The 21139-nt window shown below is 38.7% G+C and overlaps 1 protein-coding gene across 1 annotated transcript; it reads left to right on the forward strand.

Annotated features, from left to right (window-relative positions):
• The first annotated feature begins 1765 nt into the window (after positions 1-1765).
• On the forward strand, positions 1766-20305 carry foxn2b (forkhead box N2b). Its single transcript, XM_084135209.1, has 6 exons — positions 1766-2145; positions 11959-12542; positions 15139-15263; positions 16992-17047; positions 17380-17448; positions 17970-20305. Exons 1-6 carry the CDS (start codon positions 2136-2138, stop codon positions 18329-18331), a joined length of 1206 nt encoding a protein of 401 aa, XP_083991335.1. The 5' UTR covers positions 1766-2135; the 3' UTR covers positions 18332-20305.
• Positions 20306-21139: the final 834 nt, after the last annotated feature.

Genomic DNA, 21139 nt, shown 5'->3' on the forward strand with positions numbered 1-21139 from the left:
TCTGATAAAAGTGTAGCCTGTCTTCCTGTCCATAAAACCATGAAAACATCTGTCACTACGGTTGAACAGAATAGTATACTGCCTTCAAGAGCTTGTTAAATATGATTCGATTACAGTTATTATAAGACGATACCACCCTGATTGCAGGTGTCACCTTCCTGTAATATTATAATGCATATACTCGACTTGTGCAAATAACGGAAGCAAGCTCCTCGCTGTAGGAGACTTTTATAGCGCTGTGCTTTATCTAGTCTGATAAGAATAACTCATGAAATCATAAACCCTTCTCTTTCCACTATTCCTAGGTAAATATGCACCATCATTACAGGCAAACAACCTGAACCGCATTGACTTTTAGACATTCTGTGGCATACTGACACACTCTTGGTTCAAGTATTTGTATTTTTATGCTTCATTCTGTGTTTTTTATACGAAATAATCCATATCGCAATAATCTATGTTCAAAGGTTGTCTGTTGTCTAAATCTATTAAATAGACATGCTTAGATTTCAGGCTTCAAAGAAACAACTCTTCCTTGGATTGTACTCCTCAAAAAAGCCTATAATATGGATACAATTTTGAGAGAGTACTTCTGTAGTTAATATTCCACACTTTTAAGTTTGTGTCAGAGTAACTTGAGGTTTTATGTCATTGACAAATTGGCTGCTTTGCATCTAATACTATCCATACACGTAAAAAATTGTGCTTGCATTATTCAGAGAAACTAAAAACTTGAATTAATGATAAAGTCATTTCAGATACATGACTGTTACGTAGTTCAGACTTTTAAGGCCAAATAAATGGAGACGTAGTGTTTGAACACACATGGCCGTGAACTGCTTATCGACGGAAATGAGTGGAACTGAATTGTATATTAAACTGGATGACTGCAATGTCTGCAATAAAAAGCCAAGTGGTTTCTATAAACGTTAACGTAAAAATACATGAATAAATACTTAAACTAAATGGTATTGGTCATGTTTTATAGCAAAATGAAAATATTCAATTTAATTAACCTGTGAGATTCCTGTTGAGTGTGTCACGTGTGATGACCTTTGAGAATGAAGTCAATAAGCTGTATCTCCTCTAAACTTTGTCCTCTGCTGAAGACAGGCCCCTTATTCGGCCCACTTCAATGCCATAAATCAATCATGTGATCACCCAACATGCATGGGGGTTGCATAAACAGCTCCTATAATGAGGCTACAGTTAACTCACTTTTACTTCTTTCTAATTGTTTAATAAGATAATGCAGGCCTTTACAATTAACCCACTTAGAGATATTTACTCTGCGCTACTGCAAACTTTTAGATGTGAGTACCGATTTTATTTGGTATTAAAACTGTCAGTCAGAACTGATACATTGCACATTAGAAATAACTATTAAAATGTTGACTGGTTATGGCTGCAGACATTTTTGTCTCTCTAACATAATTTCAGCCAGAAAGGGTTAATATTTACCAGAGGGGAAAACAAAGTAGGCTACAATAAAACTCTTATGGTCATAGTCCTTACTTTCCAAAGAGATAAAAAAAAAAAATATTTCTGGAGCACAATACTTACATAAGTTTGCCTGGTAAGTTTTGTTAAGCACTTCTCTACCTCACATCGTGCAATAGCCTGCGATTGGACGACGAGCCTCCAGGTCTCCCCCGCGAAATGACGCAACAGCATCTGACCTCGTTTCCAACGTAAGCTGGTTGGTGGTCATACGCCATCTAAGTTAGTAAAGCCTTTAAATATAAAGCATATTCTCAATGAGAATGTGACGTCAAAAACATCTGAATCTACACCGACTGGTTTGAAATAACACCGAGATTTTTCCTCACAAACCTCGAATGAATAACGTGGTGCAACGCGGAGCGCGTGCTGAACGCAATTGCTTAGGTTTGCTAAAAAAGTGCTACTGCGATGCGGCAGTTGTCAGGGGGATATCGGAGAGGAGGGGGTGTGATTGGCTGAAGTGGCCCTGTTGCCTTGGCGACGGCAGGGGGGGTACGGAAGCGTTGCCGTGCGGCGTGATCTCCGCGCTGCTGCGTGGATGGAGGAAGCAGCTGCTGATCTTTTGACACAGCGCGAGCGAAAGGCTACTGCATGAAAGCACGGCAGCTTTTGTCGTCGGACGCGACAGTAGAATGCACGAATGTAAGTAAACGCTTTTCAGTGGATTTATAATGCTGTTTATTTAAAGGGGAATCGTATATGCCATCGCGTTTTAAATCAGATGACAAGTATGAAACGTGTCTAGTGAAAAAAAAAAAAAAAAAAATTCTAGTCAATAACAAGCCATTGACCTCCCTTATTTCGGTGTTTATGTTGATTTTTGTTGTTGAACGAATCAATTATTTATTCTTTCACCTTTCGTATTGAAATGTACACTCGTCCGTTCTATTCCCAGAATCATTTTAGAAACATTTTAGACCATGTGATCTTGCTAGCTAACTTAGTTGAGTGAAATGCATGCGTTTGCCGTCGAGCCGATACGAGACATTAAACCAACCACATACCAGTCATATTCGTCTACTTTTCCTGAATGAATACTCGAAAACAATAAGTATATCCCAGGACTTAGCTGTTTTATTTCGCGTGGTGTTCGGAAGCTCTCCGCGAATCTCCACGCATTAGCTTGACGCTAACTGAAGATCCTCATTTTAAAGAAGACTGGCCAGCATTCTTGTGACATTATCTGCGGAAGTTTCAGAACGCACGACAGATATGCAGTCATAAAATATTTTAAGATAAAATTACAATTCAAAACGTCAATTTTCGCGAAAGCGCCTTTTAAATTTGAATGCTCAAATATCAGAGAGAACGTTCGAATAGAACGCTAATCGAACTCGCCTGATTGTCGCCTGTAATGCTAAAGGTTACAGTTGAAGGTTACAAATAAATATTCAGTTTGTAGCGAGTAGTGAGAATCTAGGGCAACTATGTAACACGAGAAGTGAGGGAGGGGGCTGTTATTTTCTTGTTTTGTTTGGCTTATTACATGTGTTGGTTGGACATAAACTTTCGTTGAGATCGAAAGCAAAGGACTGATAGTTTTGCTCGTGACTTGTTGATGAAATGCGATGTTCTGACGCAGACGTGCACTCATTATTTCCGGCTGCAGATAACGCCTGAGTGACATTGACACGTGGTCAGAGTGAACGCATAGCTGTGCTTAGGGAAGAGCTGGAGAGACGAGTACACAACTCTAGCTGCGTGTCACATGAGCACATTATTTAGTTCTGCTGTCTACTTTTGCACTTTAGACTGTAGACTCATTCAGGTCATGTTGCGTAGGCAGTGAAAAGGGTGTCTGTGTTGTTAACAGGGTTGTCATGTATTGGCTTTTATATGCAGTATGACCACATTAGCTGTACTCCCAGTGTACAGAATTCAGATGCATGGCTGGCTGTATCAGAAAGGGCGCAATTGCCTTAAGAGACTTCATTAGTACCGAATCCTGCGCTAATGTAGAGAATGGCAATAGTGTCTGTGCAGTGCTGTTTTCTCTGGAGGGCTTTTGTAGGACACAGCAAATGATCCCTTGCTTATTGCTTCTCTCTTGGCATTAAACGGGAAATTAATTAGTCTCATTATGACTCTCACAATGATAGATAAGATCTGGCTCTTGGCTGCATGCACGTTGCTGTCCCAAAAATGCAGAGTGTACGAGTTTAAATCATTGTTTTTGCTGCAAGGTTCAACCAGGTTTGCGTGTCTTTATAAAGAAAGAATAATACTAAAAAAAAAAAAAAAAGTGTGTGTATATAGACATCCAAAGCTGGCTGAATCTTTCAGTCAAAACAAAATTAAACAACTTTCATTTTGATGAGTTTGAGTGCATGACAATAAAGTGTCGAGCAGTCAACAACAGTTTAAAACAATAGGCAGAAACATATGCATTACAGTAAATGCTTCATTCTCTCTTCAAGAGGGGTGTAAAAAAACAACAACAAGCTTTGACCACAAATTTATATTTGGCAACTCTTCCTGGTTAAGTGGCAAAACATTTAAACGAACATACAGTTGTTTTCCTCCAAAGATTATCAGACTTTATAATTGTTTTTGTAGTAAAACCCGTCAGCTTTTCCAAGCTCAATTGAAAAGCAAATCAAACTTATGTCCGAGCTTTTATGCGGCCTGTAACGACAATGCCTTTGTTTGCTGACCCCTCCTCCTACCATCCTCTCATTATACCTCCAGCTGCACATATTTCTCATCTGCTGTTAGCCTCTTTTTGTTCCTCGATGCCCTCAACGTTAGACCAGAAGGCGCAACTCACATCCCCAGGAGGCTATAACGCTGTGGTTGCCATGGCTACATGGTGACACCGGGGCGTGGTAATCAAATATAGGCGACTGCTCTGGATTTCAGTTGCAAATGTGTGCTTTTTTTCCCCCTGCATTTGCCTGGACCGTGTCACACCTCACACCTCACGCCCACTCCAACCCCCTACTCAACCTTGGGTTCTTAGACTTGGTCTGTCACACTCCTCGTTTAGTTCTTCGTCTCCTTTCTGAAGGATTTAAGTCCGTCGAGCAGCCGGCAGGCAGTTAGGGCCCCTCTGTCCATTGACAGTGATGCTAATGTCAGGCAGTGCCTTGATGAGAAGAGCTTGCCCCCCAGTACCATAGCCTGTGTCATTGTGATCACAATAGCCTCCATTGTGTTGGTCACTCCTGTGTGAATAAACAGGGTGTGTTTAATTGAGACTGTAGGGTGTGACAATGACACGGGACGAAGTCCAGACAGCATGCTGTGAAGATTGTGTGGAGGCTTGTATGGGTGAAGGTTTGTATGCCACCACCATGGAAAAAAATGAGAAACTAGTGTGACATAATTCCGAACAAAGTCAGGCTAAAACGAAGAAAAGTTCTCTTCGGCTGGTAAACGGCTTCAAACTACCATTGGTCCAATGCAATTACGTAAATGAGTGGTGCAGGTGTGACGTCACTTTATAGGTCAACCGACAGTTAAAATGCACACTGGTTCCCTCGACAAAAACCCAATAGGATTTTTCCATAGGCTTTTGGATTATCGCAAAAAAAACAAGCTCTTTGATTAGTTAAAGTTTATGATACTTGCACGTTTTGTCCATCAAGATAATTACCACAGATAAACACAACTTTTTATGCAGTCGCCAGAATTAAAAAGCTAAAGGTAGGCTATAAACAAACTACCATGATCGCTAGAATTCAACGCCACCATCACTAAGCTTCTGAAAACTACAAAGTGATGTCATACCTGCACCAATCTAAAGGTGGGCGTGCTTTTTTGAGGCTTCACCTTCTTTTGCTTAATTTCTACTAGAGCTGCCCCCTAATAGTTCGACTGAACGTTAGCTGACGAGAAGAGTTTTCTTCAACCAAGTTTTAATTAGTTAGTCGCAGAAAAAAATAACCTCAACAGTCATGCAGTGTGACAGACAGATTGTTAACATGGCTTGATTCAATCATATTTTTGCATGCAGTGCAGTGTGTAAAACTTAACATTTAATTGTTGAAGTGTTCATTCACAGATTAATTCTCAAAATTCAAGTCATGTTTTTGTAATATTTGTGTATATATGCAAAAACTGTCATTGATTGGCACTTAGTGACACAGTTCAAACTGCGTGCTTTCCATTTAGCTAGCAAATTTTGTGATAAAAGCACCAAAATGTTGATAGCCTGAATGGTTGGTGGGGACAGACAATTTAACGCCAAATGGACTTGTTTATAAAACTCTGCATCTATTAGAGATAAATTACAGGCTTTACGGATTAATTATTGTGAATTTGTTTTGGAATATTATATGTTTTACATAAAGTAAAGTTGTTAAGTTAACAAATAGGAAGCATTTATGAAATTAAGGAACTCATTTGTATGTAAATAAGATTTAAATTCATTTTAATTAGGCCTACATTGTTTAATTGAAAATAAAAACATTTCTGACACAAGTTTTGAAATGTTCAATTTTAAAAACAAACTCAGGCATTGTTCATGTGGTGTCTTTACAGCTGTGGATTACGGCTTTCGAGCTTCTAGAATCCTTGCAGAATATGAATGTTTAAGAAGCTTTAGCTTTTAAATGTGATTCAGAGTTGTGGAGAAAACTAGCCCTGAACTAACTAACAACAACAGGGTCTTTGTACTGTATGATTTGTTAGAGTTTCTTAGAGCTTATTGTGACTGGAAGTAAATCCATTAGTCTCTGTCAGATGTCTCCTCGACATCAAGGAAAATACCTGAATTCTGGATTATACAGAGAAAAATAAAAAAGTAGTTAATCTCCAGTAGTTTTCTAATAGGGGTTAGGTGACCTTCCTGCTGGGCTTTTAGATCAGCTCTCTCACACAGCGACAGAGATGCGCTGTGAGCCCTTGAGTCAGGACTGATACTTGACAGACCAATACCAACCGCTACAGGAATCAAGGCAGAACAGCTCTTATACCTCAGCAGAGACGTCCAATTGAAACGGGCTGTTTAAGCATGCTTAAACACGTAGAAGACCCCTTGATCTCCATCTCCAACTGTTTTATTACAGATGCACATGCTCGTCCCAGTACTCTGTTCTGCAAACATCAGCGGTTCAGTACTGAATAAATCCTCCTTCTAACTGATGGAATTTAGATAGAGGGAATGAAAAGGAAAAACAGGTTGTTCTTTGTAAAATCCATTAGATAATTTCACTCTTTTTTTTTCTTTTTTTTTTTTGAGGAAAATAAATGGTGCTTGCAAAAGTTGAATTTTTTTTTCTTTTTCTTTTTCAGTAATCTGTTACATTCAGATTTATCTTACAATACTGAAGAAAAGGTTTGTCTTTACATTGTTTCATTGCGACTTTAACATTAGAGTGTACATAAACTATTCTGGATAATTATCAGTGACATTAAATAAATGGCATAGCTTTCCCAGAGAGCCTAGGAATTAAAACGGTAATTAGTTGTGTTTCTCAGCTGCCCCTCCCATTGACCAAAGTTTACGCATTGTGGGTTTGTTTGGCCGTATTTCTGTTTGAAGTAGTTAACCGTGGTAAGATTGTCACCATTAGCATTGTCTGTATGTGTGGATGGAGGGTTTGGTAATGGGCTGATGAGTTTGTTGAAGGGAGGTAGATTTGTCTTGCTAATGAGAGCCACCATGAGAGCAGAGATCAAGTCTCCTCCTGGGGCAGAAGGGAAAGTAGACGGTACTAAATGTTCTATGAAGGACATACTGCTGTCGTCCCTGCCCTTGAGTGACCATGAAGAAAGACATCCAAAGAGAATGGCACTGGAAAACAAAACGGCATGTGGAAATTGTCAATTCCTGCTTGTAAAAGCGAATCAACATATTATATTTTTCAAAAGTCCAAATGATCGGCCACTGATTGGAACCAGCTGATAATCACTTTCTTGGATTCGTATGTCTCAACTTGACGCTTGCATAAACTGATCACATTTTATTGATGCAAAAGACACGCTGTGAGAGCCGAGCGGCTGAGCGGTGACAGTTTCTCAGTCTCCACCAGGCTAGAGTAAAATAATAACATGGTTGCAAGGTGTGTATATTTTAAACTACTTTATTAGATAACTCCTGACCAATTGGCACTAGCTGCTTTTCGGTATACACACTGCTGCCCTCCTTCTACTCTCTTCTGAACTCTTCACCCTCTTCATTAAAGCTCCGGTTGAAGGGTTGCCAGATATCACAAAAAGAGTTAAACAAGCCCTTTAAAAATGCAATGTAAGAAGCAGACAAGACAAAACTGTACCGGGGAACAAATATCAACAATATAACTAGTATTACCCATATCCTACAGATTTAAAAGGCAGGAAATGTAATTGACTGATAAAACAATAACATGAGATCATTTAATTTTTACTTAATTTTTTCCCTGTTCATATTATTTTGAGTTCAAATATAATTATAATAAAAATTAAAGTTTGAAATCAAATCTATGCATTAGGGCTGCACGATTAATCCGCACTCAATTTGGCAAAGGCTGCGATTATTTTATGCACAGTAGGCTTGCTACGATAGTCGGTGTTGACGGTGTTACCAGTGTTCAGAGGCAACACCGGTTACATCACTTGCCCACCGCGGCACCGCCCCCTAGTGTCGATTTATTTTTATTTTTTTTATAAAATCATTTAGATCAGTTAGAGAACAGACACTACAGTTAAAAAATGAACGTGTCTGCGTCAAAATTAATTGTGAGCCGAATCGTGATACCGGAATATTTGGTGTAAAAAATGCGAAATGTAAAAGCGCCTATTTTAGCGAATTTGTCATTGTACTGTTTTGTTGTTGTGTTCTTCATTAAGAATAATAGGCTAATGAACTCACCATTCAAGCAATCCGCCCCCGAATTGGCGCTAATTTGAAAGATGCCCGTGCGGACGACGTGCATATTTTAGTTTCGCTTTAAAAGCCCCCGCCGGTGATACCGGTATTACAGTGTGTTGTGACATTTCAATTAACCGGTGGGAAAATATCCTCACCGTCACATCCCTAATGCGCAGCTTGTAAGTGCAGCAGGCCTCTGTGATCAGTAGTAAATGCTGCTCCTTCTGAATGCCAGAGGGCGCTCTTGTGCAGAAACTCTAAATATGCCCCGCCGCAGAAGTAGATAGCGTGTCATTCCAGGAAATCCCTATGGGCATCAAACTATTGCTGTAGCTGTATAAACAAAAGATTGAAACGCTTTGATAGATTCATGAAATGTTGTCTTATGTTGGACAAGAGGTTCATAAATGTTTGGAAAGATGTTTGACGTGTTTTAAGCGACTCAAACTCGTAGTGCTTTCACATGGAGCAGAATTTACTACTGATCACAGAGCTGTACCTCACTGACAAGCTGTGCATAAAAAAATAATCACAGCCTTTGCGATGTTTATTTTATTTCATTTTTATTTTATTTTTTTTAATCGCAATAAGCCAAACCGGTTAATTGCGATTAATCGTGCAGCCCTACATTGCATTAATCCGTAATGCGAAAGCTATTTTATTCTGAGTAGCCTAATCATGCGGAATTTAAAATAGTCGCTTATTCACCACCTTGTCTTTCAAAACACGAATGATTTACTTGCTTCAGTGGAACATAGTAAAACTAAATGGTGATCACAAATGTAAAGCATTTTCAGTGAACAATTGCTTAATTGTCAGTCTGCTGTTACACAAAGCTGTCATGTAGCATTGGAACACTTGAAATATATCTCAGCTATCACAAGGACTACTTTTATGGTGCATGTTTTTCCTTTTTGGAGTTGGACGGTCCCTAGTTTCCATCCATTTTCATTGTATGGGAAAAAAGCAGCATGCACATTCTTTAAAACATCTCTTTTTGTATTTCACTGATAAAAGAAAGTCATATAGGTTCATAATGACATGAACATGAGTAAATGATGACATAATTGTCATTTTGGGATAAACCATCTCTTTAACTTAGTGTAAAAGCTATTGTTTAGCACCTTATATTACTGTACTTATGTGAAAGGGATGATGTTTATTTGTGTCTGGTGTTTTGAACGGTCTGAAAGAGGAAGTGGAACCCCCCTCCCTGTGCCCTCCACTCTATTCTCCAGAGTGGGAGAGAGAGTGATTCAGAGCAGCACTTTATGTGATTATTTATTTATTGATGTGCTGTATGGTTTCCATGGCAGTGGGTATAATAGTGGGCAGAGAAACGTTCACTCTCCCAGTCACTCAGCCCTCTTTTACTTGAGCTGATGATTTATTTATAAATATTCTGTGTGCTTTCCATGGATGTCCATTAAAGCCATTTGCTTAGTCTGTGGCAGGTAGATTTCTGATTGGTCTTTGTGAGTTTTTCTCTTGTGTGTGTTTCTTCAGGCTGTGTGGGGCCACCATGCAGGCCACTGGTTGGAACTGAATATCACTTATCCTCTCCATCCTTGTCTTTGTCTTATTATATGGCGCTGATAACAGACCTGCACGTCTTCAGTGGTTGTCTAAGAACCCTCTAATCTTGAATCTCCTCTAAGAACCCTAGAGTACACACTTTAGTTGTTCTGGTGTGGTATCGTCTTGAAGATGAGGGTCATGACTCACTCAGACACTTGAGTAGATGCCTAAGAGGCCCTTAACTTTGTCCTAAAGGGCCTCTTAATTCCCTCAAGAGAAAAGGTACAGGCAGAGATGACAATGAGATCACAATGTTTTAGGGATAAAATAAAGTGGAAAAAAACTCAAGATATCTTGTACTGTTCACATTTTGAAATTATGAATGTTAAAATTTTAACCAATATATTACATAATTCTCTCATTGACTTCTGTTATGCTAGTACATTAATCAATTGTGGTCATATTCTAGAATCCTCCAGCAAAAATTACACACATTACCTTTGCACCAAAATTTTATAACCAAAATGTTTGGCTGAATTTTTTTTTTTTGCAAAATCATTTAGGAGAAATTAAATCATTGATAAAAAGGTTTAGCACTTCTCCAAAGAAGCCTTTTGACTATGTCAGCATATTTTGTGCACACAATGTTAATAAGCTACAACAGATGAACATGTCAGCAAATTAGCAATTATTGCCCAACGAGTGAAAAGAGTAGCAAAAGAGTTTGACTGCAATATTGAGAAAAGCATTACTGAAGGACTTTACAACCCTCTACAATCCGAGTTAATCACTCGCATATGCAGTTAGCCAATGGCTAGTAAATTGTATGATTACAGACGCCTGTAATTGAGTTAGACGCAAAAAAAGTTTAGCGCAGATATAATTTCATTGCCTGCTGAGCTTTACGCACTGTGGCTTGGCTGAGGCCCCATCCACACTACTGCGTTTTCGTTTAGAAACGGAGAATTAAAACGAATACGATCTCCGTCCACACCAGCGTTTTAGCTGCGTATTAGAATTGATCTCCGTCCACATTAAAACGACTGAAAACGCGGATCACGTAACCATTCACCAACACTGGGCATGCGCGTGCCGGTGTAAACACAACTTCATTGATAAAATTATCCCACCTTGCGCTGGTTCTTCCCGGGTTAAACCGACGCTCCATGTACGGTCGATACCGCCGCTGCACACGGGAATTGTCACAAATCGCTCAAATAATAGCTTGCCTCCAGCGCATGTAGGCAGTTATAGCATTGTAAAATGCAGAATTTACTTGCACAACAGCTGCTAGCAAAGATATACGCCATGACTGATGACACCCAATCATAGAGCCGAGCGTGAGCCTCTACTACGTCATCGTTTCTAAAGTCCTCCGTTTTGACCCGTCTTCAATAAAACGCCCTCCGGAGATTCAAAACGAAAAAAGGGTTGGCAGCGTTTCTAAACTTCTCCGTTTTTGCCGTTTTAGTCTGGACGGGAGGTGCAAACGTAGCAAAAGGTCTACGTTTTTAAACGAAAACGCAGTAGTGTGGATGGGGCCTGAGAGCGCTCTCTGTCGCTTTCTCTTACACACACACAGTGAGAAAAGAGAGTATATACAGGGCTCATTGACAGGACTGTCGGACCAGCGCTGCGTCGTCATGAAAGTTTTAGCATTTGCACGCGTTTTTAAGCCTTGCCAATTTAAACATTCAAGCGCAAGAAAACGCGAAAGATAACTTGCGGAAGCATGTGCCCAGAAAGCCATGTCTGACAGCACGTGAATACTGAATTGAGCTCTCTTTCACGTCGTCTTGAGCTTGAACTGACAATTTCACACAAAATGATTTATGAGTATCTTTGTAAACAGTGTCTTAAGTGAACGTAAACGGTTGAGAGAGAAAACGCATGTGTAACAGTATCAGTATATTGGATCCGTGCATTTGATCTTAAAGTGTGTGTCTGTGTTTTTAATGTTAATCAAACAACAGACAGACTCACTGCAAAGAATCACTCAATGCTTTCCAAATTTAATTACTCAAACTTCATTTTCGGTTTTGGCTAAATGAAAATTGTGTTTTGGTAAATAAATAAAACCAAATATATTTGTGATTGACTGTTGTAGTAATCAGTGTTCTCTCCAATGCCCTTCACTTCCACAGACCCTCCTGGTTTGATGTGTCCGATAATAGGGATGTCTCCAGATAAGAAAGCTGAATCTCCTGGAGCGCAGGGCGTGTGTGGAGCTGGAACTCTCCCTGAAGCAGAGAGTGCTTCCAGTCCCATGGCTACCAGTCTGGACCAGATTGTTCGTACTGGAGCATTGAGTGTGGTAGCAGGCGAGTCTGAAGATGACGAGCTAACCAACCTGAACTGGCTTCATGAGAACTTGCTGCAGAACTTCACACTCGGTGGACCCGAGGCACAACCCATCAACAGCCCGTTGTTTGACATCGAGGGTGGCGGTGGATCGCCACACAGTAACACCGCCTCGTCTGCCTCCTCTGTCTCTGCGGGAAGTGAAAGAGATCCTTACAAGTCAAAGCCTCCCTTCTCTTTCTCCTTACTGATATACATGGCTATTGAGCAGTCGCCCAGCAAATCTCTCCCAGTAAAGGACATCTACGGTTGGATCCTCAAGCATTTTCCATATTTCTCCAGTGCCCCTACTGGCTGGAAGAACTCAGTGCGCCACAACCTGTCCCTCAACAAGTGCTTCCGTAAAGTAGAGCGAAGCATAGGAAAGGTAAGAACTCAAGAAAACGGAACATTCCCATGTCGTGTATGCAAGGGATAGACAGACAGACAGTTAGTCAGTCAGTCATTAACATCAGGTCTTCTATCATGTTGAAGTAGGGATGCACAATATTGTTATTTGTATATTGTTATGACCAATGTTGTTATTATTAACTAAAAGTAAAACTATTAAAAATTAAACTGAAAAAAAAAAAAATGAAATTAATGAAAGTATGTTCCCTTGACAACTAAGTGAAATAATATATATATATTACTTTTGCTTTTTGTTAAATGTTGTTTTTAGCTAATCTCAAAAAAACGTATATTCATGTTTTGTATTGGACTTTATAATGCCGTGAGGCCTAAATTCACTGGTACAATTTGAAATTAGTAATTTTAGTGTTAGTGTTTTTAATTTTGAATATATTTAGACAAAATAGTATAAGATTTTATTATGAGCAATTTATTGATTATCGGCCATGATCGATAAATGGCATTAAATGATTTTCATCTTGCCAGTATCTGCCAGAATTTTAATATTGATGCATCCCTATTACGAAGGGGATTATTTAGCAATAATGATTGTCTTACTGCACATTATTTCCAAAATTATTAAATGAATGGGCTTAAAATTAGGGCTGTCAAGCGATTCATTTTTTTTTTAATCTAATTAATTACAAGATGTGCTGATTATCTAATTAATTACAAATTAATCACACATCAAATTTGTCTGAGAAATTACCCCCAAAAGATTGTTGTTAAATTTGAAAAGCATTAAATAGACAAAAAGTGGTTTTAGAAATAAATATTTTATTAGATATTTATTAGAATTTATTACACATAAACCTTTAGACTACAAGGGCTATGTTTTCTGTCAAAAGCTGCATCTGAATTGGTATTTAGATATACAGACCAAAACAGTTTGGTTACCAACATTCTTCAAAATGTCTTCTATGGTACACAAAAGAAAAAGTAATGCAGGTTTAACACCATGAGAGTGAGTAAATGTAAATAAACTGAATTTTCATGTTTGGGCAAATTATCCCCAAAATATGTTTTTTTTTTTTTTTTTAAGTGATACTCAAAATAAGAAACTAAAACTGCCAGTAGGTATGTCTAAATGAGTAAGTCATTGAGTCATTCATTCATTGGATTCGTTCAAACGGCTGATTCATTCAGGAGGAATTAAGTGGCTCTCTTTATGAATGGGCCATTGAATTATTGGTTCACCCGATTTATTCGCTCAATACGTGAATTCATTCAGAAACGAAACACCAGGTGTGTTCGACTTGAAGCGGTGCTGCGCAGACCGATAGGTATATGTCCTCAATGTATCACAAGAGCGATTCTATCTGCTCTCTAAGCGATCTCACTGTACTTTGTCATATCATAAAATTGAGCAAAAGCAGAAAATATTGTCTAAAATATACCACAATGTTAACTTACTATTTATTGAACTTTTGTAAATCAGTATCACATTTGCATTTGTGTGTTATTGCGCTCGTTACTCGTGTGATATTGCTTAACTATATCATACAAATTCATACAGGGGCATTTTGCCCCAATATCTTGCATTATAGGGGCATTCTTCTAACTGCATTCTATAGGCTCCATCACGCATTGAGCTGTTGCACTACTTCCTGTTCGTCACCAATCAGCCTATGAAATGTGAGATGACCTATGTAGTTCTAGGGCAGGGTGGGTAGGTTAATTGTGTTCTTTTTCCATACCTAATTAATTAAATTAACACGTTAAATCGACAGCCATACTTAAAATATTAATGAGGGTTGAAATTATTTTTAATATGCATGAACACAATGTGCTGTAAGAGACATGAAATCAGCAGAGTGGCCTCATTGACCTCAGAATGCTGCGACTGACCAATCACAATCAAGTATTCCAGAGAGCCTTGTAATAAATTAGAATAACATCTTTTTCTCAAGACTGATTCACACAACATTGCTGCAGAGAACTCGCTCAGATGTTAACTAACTGGGTCAGTGTATAAAGTAGTGCAGGGCTGACTGCAGTGTGCTAACAGGCTTGTCAAGAGGGATATTGGTTTAGGGCTTTTTGAAAACCAATGTGTTCAAAGCAGGGCACGCAGCCAGTTAAATGAAGTGAGGCAGATGTTTTCATTTCTTCTATGTGAACCGTAGATGGCGAAATGATTTATGGAACGGTGAGGACAGTATGTTTCATTAACACGAATCTGTGGGTTTCATATGTCTCAGCCTGGTGTCTGTTGCCATGGCAATGTTTCCTCTTTCCTGTTTATGAACACGGCTAGTGAAGTGAGTCAAGGTCATATTCCCCCTGCAGGACCACACCTCAGACAAAGGGTGATGAGTCCTTTATTCAAACACACACAAAACCCCCCATGCAAACACAGTAGAAGCCACCATTCCACATCCTTCCCATATGGTCATTATAGTTTCATGATGATTCAAAATGATAGTTTTGCATTCATGATGTGTTCATGAATGTATAGTGTAGGATCAGACAGACAGATGGTCCTGTTGTCATTTAACCTGAGCCGTTTCCTCACACCACCATGCTGAAATCATTCTTGCGCTTCTGACTCCTCCCCTCTCTGTTCCTTCTAGACCAATGGGAAAGGCTCTCTGTGGTGCGTTCACCCCGAGTTCCGGCCCATGCTGATGCAAGCCCTGAAGAAGCAGCACTTCCCAAATGCACATGCCTTCTGCACCCCTCCTGCCTCCCCTCCTAGGTATAAACACTGGCCCGATTATACAACAAATTGATAATTCTGACATTTATCAACAATGCTTGTATAGTGCTTACTAAGATTTCAGAAGTATACTCTGCAAACTGTCACAGACAAGCACTTCCAGTGTAGACAGCTTTTTTTAATTTAATGGTAGTGATTAAGTTTTTATCTGTCATGATGCTCTGCTCATGTTTGGTGTTGACCAAAATTTAGGTTGTTTACCAAAAAACACCACAGCTTGCTGCATTAGTATAAAATGTCTATTCAGCTGCAGTCACAGACTTACAGATGCGAGTATATTGGTGGTTAGAAATGTTGTTCATTGAGTTGTATTTATAATATAGTGGTTCAAATCTTGATTCACTGGTATTTAATTCTAGCTTTTTTTTGCAGATTTGATACTCCGTTTGATTAACACCCATTTTAAAATGCATTTTTAAATAACTTGTATCTTAGGTAGGAAAAATAAAGCACTTCAGACAGTTTTTTTGCGGCAAAACTAGCTTTTAAGTTAAGTGTATTTTGTTGCCATTCATTTGCACATAATGTAATTTAATATTTATTTTAAATATGGTACACAAATCTTTTGCATTCTAAATCAATTACCCAGCCTGGCATCTTAAAACAAATCAATATAAACTTTCCATCTTGTAGTTTTTTTCCACAAAAGGAGATTTTTTAAATTATATATCATGTATTAGCTTTAATGCAGTTATCAAAATAAGTTAACAAAAGCAGTTATACGTCAAAAGTTTTTATTGACTTTTAAAATGTCATTTAACTTGCATTCTGCAAAGGATTGGAAAAATGCTCAAATAATCTATCCACAAATAATAACAATTTTATAATAAGAACAAGTTTATAAATAAATCAGCTTTTTTCATAAAATCTGAAATTAATTTTTTTTTTCTCAATATGTTTTATTAGAATAATATATACATGCACAAATAAACTTAGCAGAGATCAAAGCAAAAGATCCTTCATATTTTTCTTTTACACACCACAATCCAACAAATATTAAAGTTACAGTTTAATATGTACAATTATACAATCTATAATTTTCTGTAGCTGTTTGGATGTAGTAAAACACCCACAGACGTAGCAGAAAACATCTGAGTCATGCTTGCTTTTTCTTTTGTCACCGTCCATAATTCTAACCTTAAAATCAGGAATTAAGCATAAAATAATTTAATTCATGTGAAAATAGGATGGAGAATTGAACAAAGTTGTAACCTGGCTCAGAGAAAGATAGGAATCATGTCTTGTTTGTGGCAGTTTTTCTGGTGAATAAAGAAAAAGACTTCCTAACCTTACAAAACGAAAGCAGAAATGCTACGAAAAGCACATCATATTTTGTGAGAAAGTGTGACATGGTAGAGCAAAACTGAAACTATTTTTGGAACCAGCAAGAGTTAGAAACTAGTATTGGAATTCAATTGCGGTGTTATTAGGCAACACAAGTGATTCATGAGATCAAATTGTTTCAAGATTGATACATTCAGGATTTGTACACATGCATCAAGAAAACTAGTGAATTGTTACACCCCATTATAATATTTTACTGTTTTGAGTCTTATTCAATTAAATTTAATTGAATTTTTATATATATATATAATATATATATACATGCACACGCGCACACACGGTTGTATTGTATTACTATAGAGGTGTAGAGAATATCCAACAGGTGTGTTTAATATCTTCTCACTCTTTCTCTTTACTCTGCAGTGCCTCGTCTCCTCCTCATCACCTTTTCACTTCAGAGCAGGGCTGTGCCCTAAAAGGTTAGTAGACTTCATCAGGTCTGTTCAGAAAATCCATGACCTGGTCACATTTTACACACCATTATCTGACATATCATCACACATTGAAGCTTATCACTCATCTCCGCTCTTTTCGTTCCGCTCACCCTGTACTTGAAGTCTACACCGTCCTCATAGATGCCATCTCTTTCCTGTATTTGGTAACCTTGACAACCAAGGCACTGGTACTTTGAAATTAGAAAGAGACTGTTTCGCTCCTGGGTGGAAGTGACTCATTCATTTAAACACACACACACACATACACATCACATAGTCAATATCTGTGTGCATCAAAGATTTCTTTCTCTTTACAGAATGTGATTTTGATGCTGCCACTGCCATGATGCTGTTAAAGTCTGCCTCTGAGCAGAACATTGACTCATGTAAGAGACCACCATTACATACACCAACACCTCATTTTTTCATCCTCTGCTTCTTTTTATTCATGTTTTACATCTGGTTTATTTCAATCAAGACATGCACATATTTAACTGTTCACATAATCACAGCAATCATGTATGTGTGGTAATGTATATTGGCTGTTATGTTATTGGTTTCAAATGAGGATCATCCAATCAAAAATTAGCGTTAGAACAATCAATTTATAATGTTACAAATGATTTATATTTCAAATGAAGGCTGTTCTTTTGAACTTTCCATTCATCAAATAATCCTGAAACAATTGCAGCACATCTGTTTGTTTTTTTCAACATTGATTATAATTCAAATGTTTCTTGAGCAGCAAATCTGCACATTTTAATGATTTCAGAAAGAATCATGTAACAGAAGATTGCAGTAATGGCAGCTGAAAATTCAGCTTTGCCATCAAAATAATAAATTTGATCTTACAGTAATTCATAATACTGTCTAATCATCAGTTATCACTCTGTTTATGATTTCTCAGACCCAGACCAAGAAGGACCCATAGATCTCTCTCGAAGGGACTTGGTGGTTGTGAGTCGGGATCCGAAGCAGGATCACAACTACAGCAGCACCCCTGTCCCGCCCTGTCCTCGCCAGATGCCTCTTTCACAGCCAGTCAACTTCAGCCTGGGTTTGCACCATGATCAGGAGAGGGAAGGCCGGGCTCGATGGCCACGCAACCCGCTGCAGGGCCAGCATTTAGGGAAGAGGAGCAGGAGAGATTCTCGGTCTGACGTGGACGAGGAGCTCAAGGAGGCGGCCGGCTCGCTTCTACACCTGGCCGGTATTCGCACCAGTTTAGTCGCCTCAAGACACAAGAGCAGGAAACTCAGTAGAAAATGAACCCAATTCCCAACTCCAACTCCATCCTGTGGCCTGCCCAACCTCTCTCTTCTGGTTTGGTGTATCTTCCTTCTTGTTTGTAGTTGTTGGGGTGTTTTCTTTCCTTTGGTCTTTTAACTGGGATAACATCCCGGTCCACTCATCAAACATGGCAATACAAACACAGGAGAGAAAAGCCATACTGACATGTTATATGTACAGAAAAGAATCCGATTTGAATGAACAGCCCACATCAGCTAGTTTATAACTGGAGGGTTTGAAGTGAATCATTAAAAAAAAAAAAGAGAGAGAGAGACACTGTCAAAAAGCTTCAAACTTAGAAGATTTGCATGCTTCCACCTCTAAATCAACAAACTTATTTATACGGAAAATGAATGCATGGATTTTCAAGCTCCCAAGACCTCTCACGCTTCACCAGAGCGGGGGGGAAAAAAAAGCGAAAAAAAAAAAAGAAAAAAGAATTTTGAAAGTGCCATTGATTTTGAATCATAATATAAACATGATACAAAGAAGAAATGCAATAATTAGTTGACCTAAATACCTGTAGTTATTTTATTTTTGTACTGCTGGTTTATATATCGTGTGGTGGTGGTGGTGACGGCATGCCCCTGGGAGCCTTTTGCTGCCGCAGTTATGATGTCAAAACCATGTGACTCCTCCCGTGCATCCTGATTGGATCAGTTTTGCATCCCCATCCTGACCACTATGACTGGAGAACAGCTTGAAAGAAACAGCTTTTTGTTGCATGCCCATCAGCCTCAGTGTTTCTCAGAAGCTAGCGATCTGTATAATCAGGTGTTGTGCTCCACGTGCACTCACTGACTTGATTAAATCATTGCCCATGCGCATACTGCCTGCTTTTGGAGCGTACGAAATAGCGGCCAATCAAAACAAGAACCTCTTTACCTCTATTATAACACTCTCCCCTCTTCCTGCTCCTTGACTTTTTGTTGGCAAGAGCATCACCTCTACCTGAATCGGGTCTTTATCATCTTTTTCTTGGTTCAAAATGTGTGACGAATCCTCCAGTAGGGGGTGCTGTGTGGACCGCCTCTTTCCACTGCTGCTTTTGAGACCTCCAGAGAGTTCCCAGGGCATGAGAGGAAACCAGAGACAATGTGAACTGCACAATAAACACGCCTGCAAGCTGAGACAAAGACATTCTCCCATCACTGCGGCTCGCGGATGGTGCTGATCATGGGAGAAAGGATGACAGGAACTGAAGCTGGGGAGAGTGGACATTATATTTAATGAGCTAAAGGTGATAGGATATCCAACCGGATGTGAAGTGAGAACTGTGCTACTCTGGACTCCTGGCCGTACTTTTTTTTTTTTTTTTCGTCCCCTTTGAGATCGCCAAAGTTGCTGCTCACAAAACTCGCCTGGCTGTGTGTACCCTGTGGTCCCGGACCTTTAGGTTGTTTGTTTATGATTGGGTTTTTAAGTGTTTGTTTGAGGCTACATTAGGATTTTATATACCCAAGCATGTGAAATTGTGAACTATAACTGCCACTTGCCCCCTTACACTGGCAAACCAGAACTTCTTGTTTGAGTTGATTATTATAAAACTGCCTATCCTTGTGAAGCTCTTTCCCTGTCACTTTAACCATGGTTGCCAATTCCTCTCCTCCCAGCTGTACATAGTGCTACCACAGAATGCAAGTATTAATGCAGGGAGGGGGACCGAGCAGTAGTTTTAGAATTTGATGCCAATTCTGAAAACAGCTGCCTATTAATTATTATTGTTATTAATATTAATTATTATTATTAAGATATGGTCCACTAACTGAGTTGCCACTTCCCATCAATTTTGTCATGTTCGTCTGCCATGTATGTGGCAGTCTGAACCTGATTTTTGATTTTGTAAGCTAACCTCTGTTAATAAAAGGTTTATAAAGTTTATTTTTGCCAAAGATATGCAATTGTTGCATTATATATGGTATTAAAGAATAAAAGAGTTTTTTCTTTTACTGATTTATTGTTTGTTGTTTGTGATCTTTCTGGATTCTGAAAGGAATTCCAACGATATCTTTCCTCTGTGTCATTATCGTTATATCTGTGGTGTGGTCTTCCCTATTATTATCATAGAATTAAAATGATTATTAATTCCATGCCTTAAGGCCCTTACTGAATACTGCGGACACAGTGTTCTGATTTATATTTTTTGAAAAATATTAACTGAAAAGTATTGTCACCAAGTAGGGATAATTCCCAAACAGCATGCAACATTGTTGTCAAATAACCTTATGAATTTGCACGTTTTATTCAGCAAGTAGCCTAACCAGTTGTAATCTAAGAAATTAAAATGTATTGATCCCGATTGTGTAAAAATGCCTTAACATTTGGCGGTCCAAAGAAACATCGAGTCAAGAAAGACATGCTAATCACGGCTGATATTATTCCAGAAACATCCATCACACTGGAACTGAAAGGTCGTGTCTTGTGTGGATACATTATTCCACGCAGTAAACTGTTCATTTTGAGTAATTATACATACAGAATAAACAGTGCACAGAAAATATTCTATATTTTGCAGCAACTGTGAGAGTATGCAAGTATACAATGTTTGTTGTTGTGTTTGTGACCTGCTTCTTGCTTTTGGTGGATTACAGCGCCATCCAGTGTTCAGTGGAAGTCACAGACTCTTGAAATTCCCAGGAAACCTGGCCTGTTTTTAAACACTGTCTTATGTTTATGTGTACAGAATTAGCCGTAATAATATAATCATGATTAATTATATAACCATGTGCCTTATGTAGAAACGTGGTCATCATTGAAATGTGGAATTGAATGGAGCACATGCAGCAC

This window comes from Abramis brama, assembly GCF_963993115.1.
Source record: "Abramis brama genome assembly, chromosome: 14".
NCBI lineage: Eukaryota > Metazoa > Chordata > Actinopteri > Cypriniformes > Leuciscidae > Abramis > Abramis brama.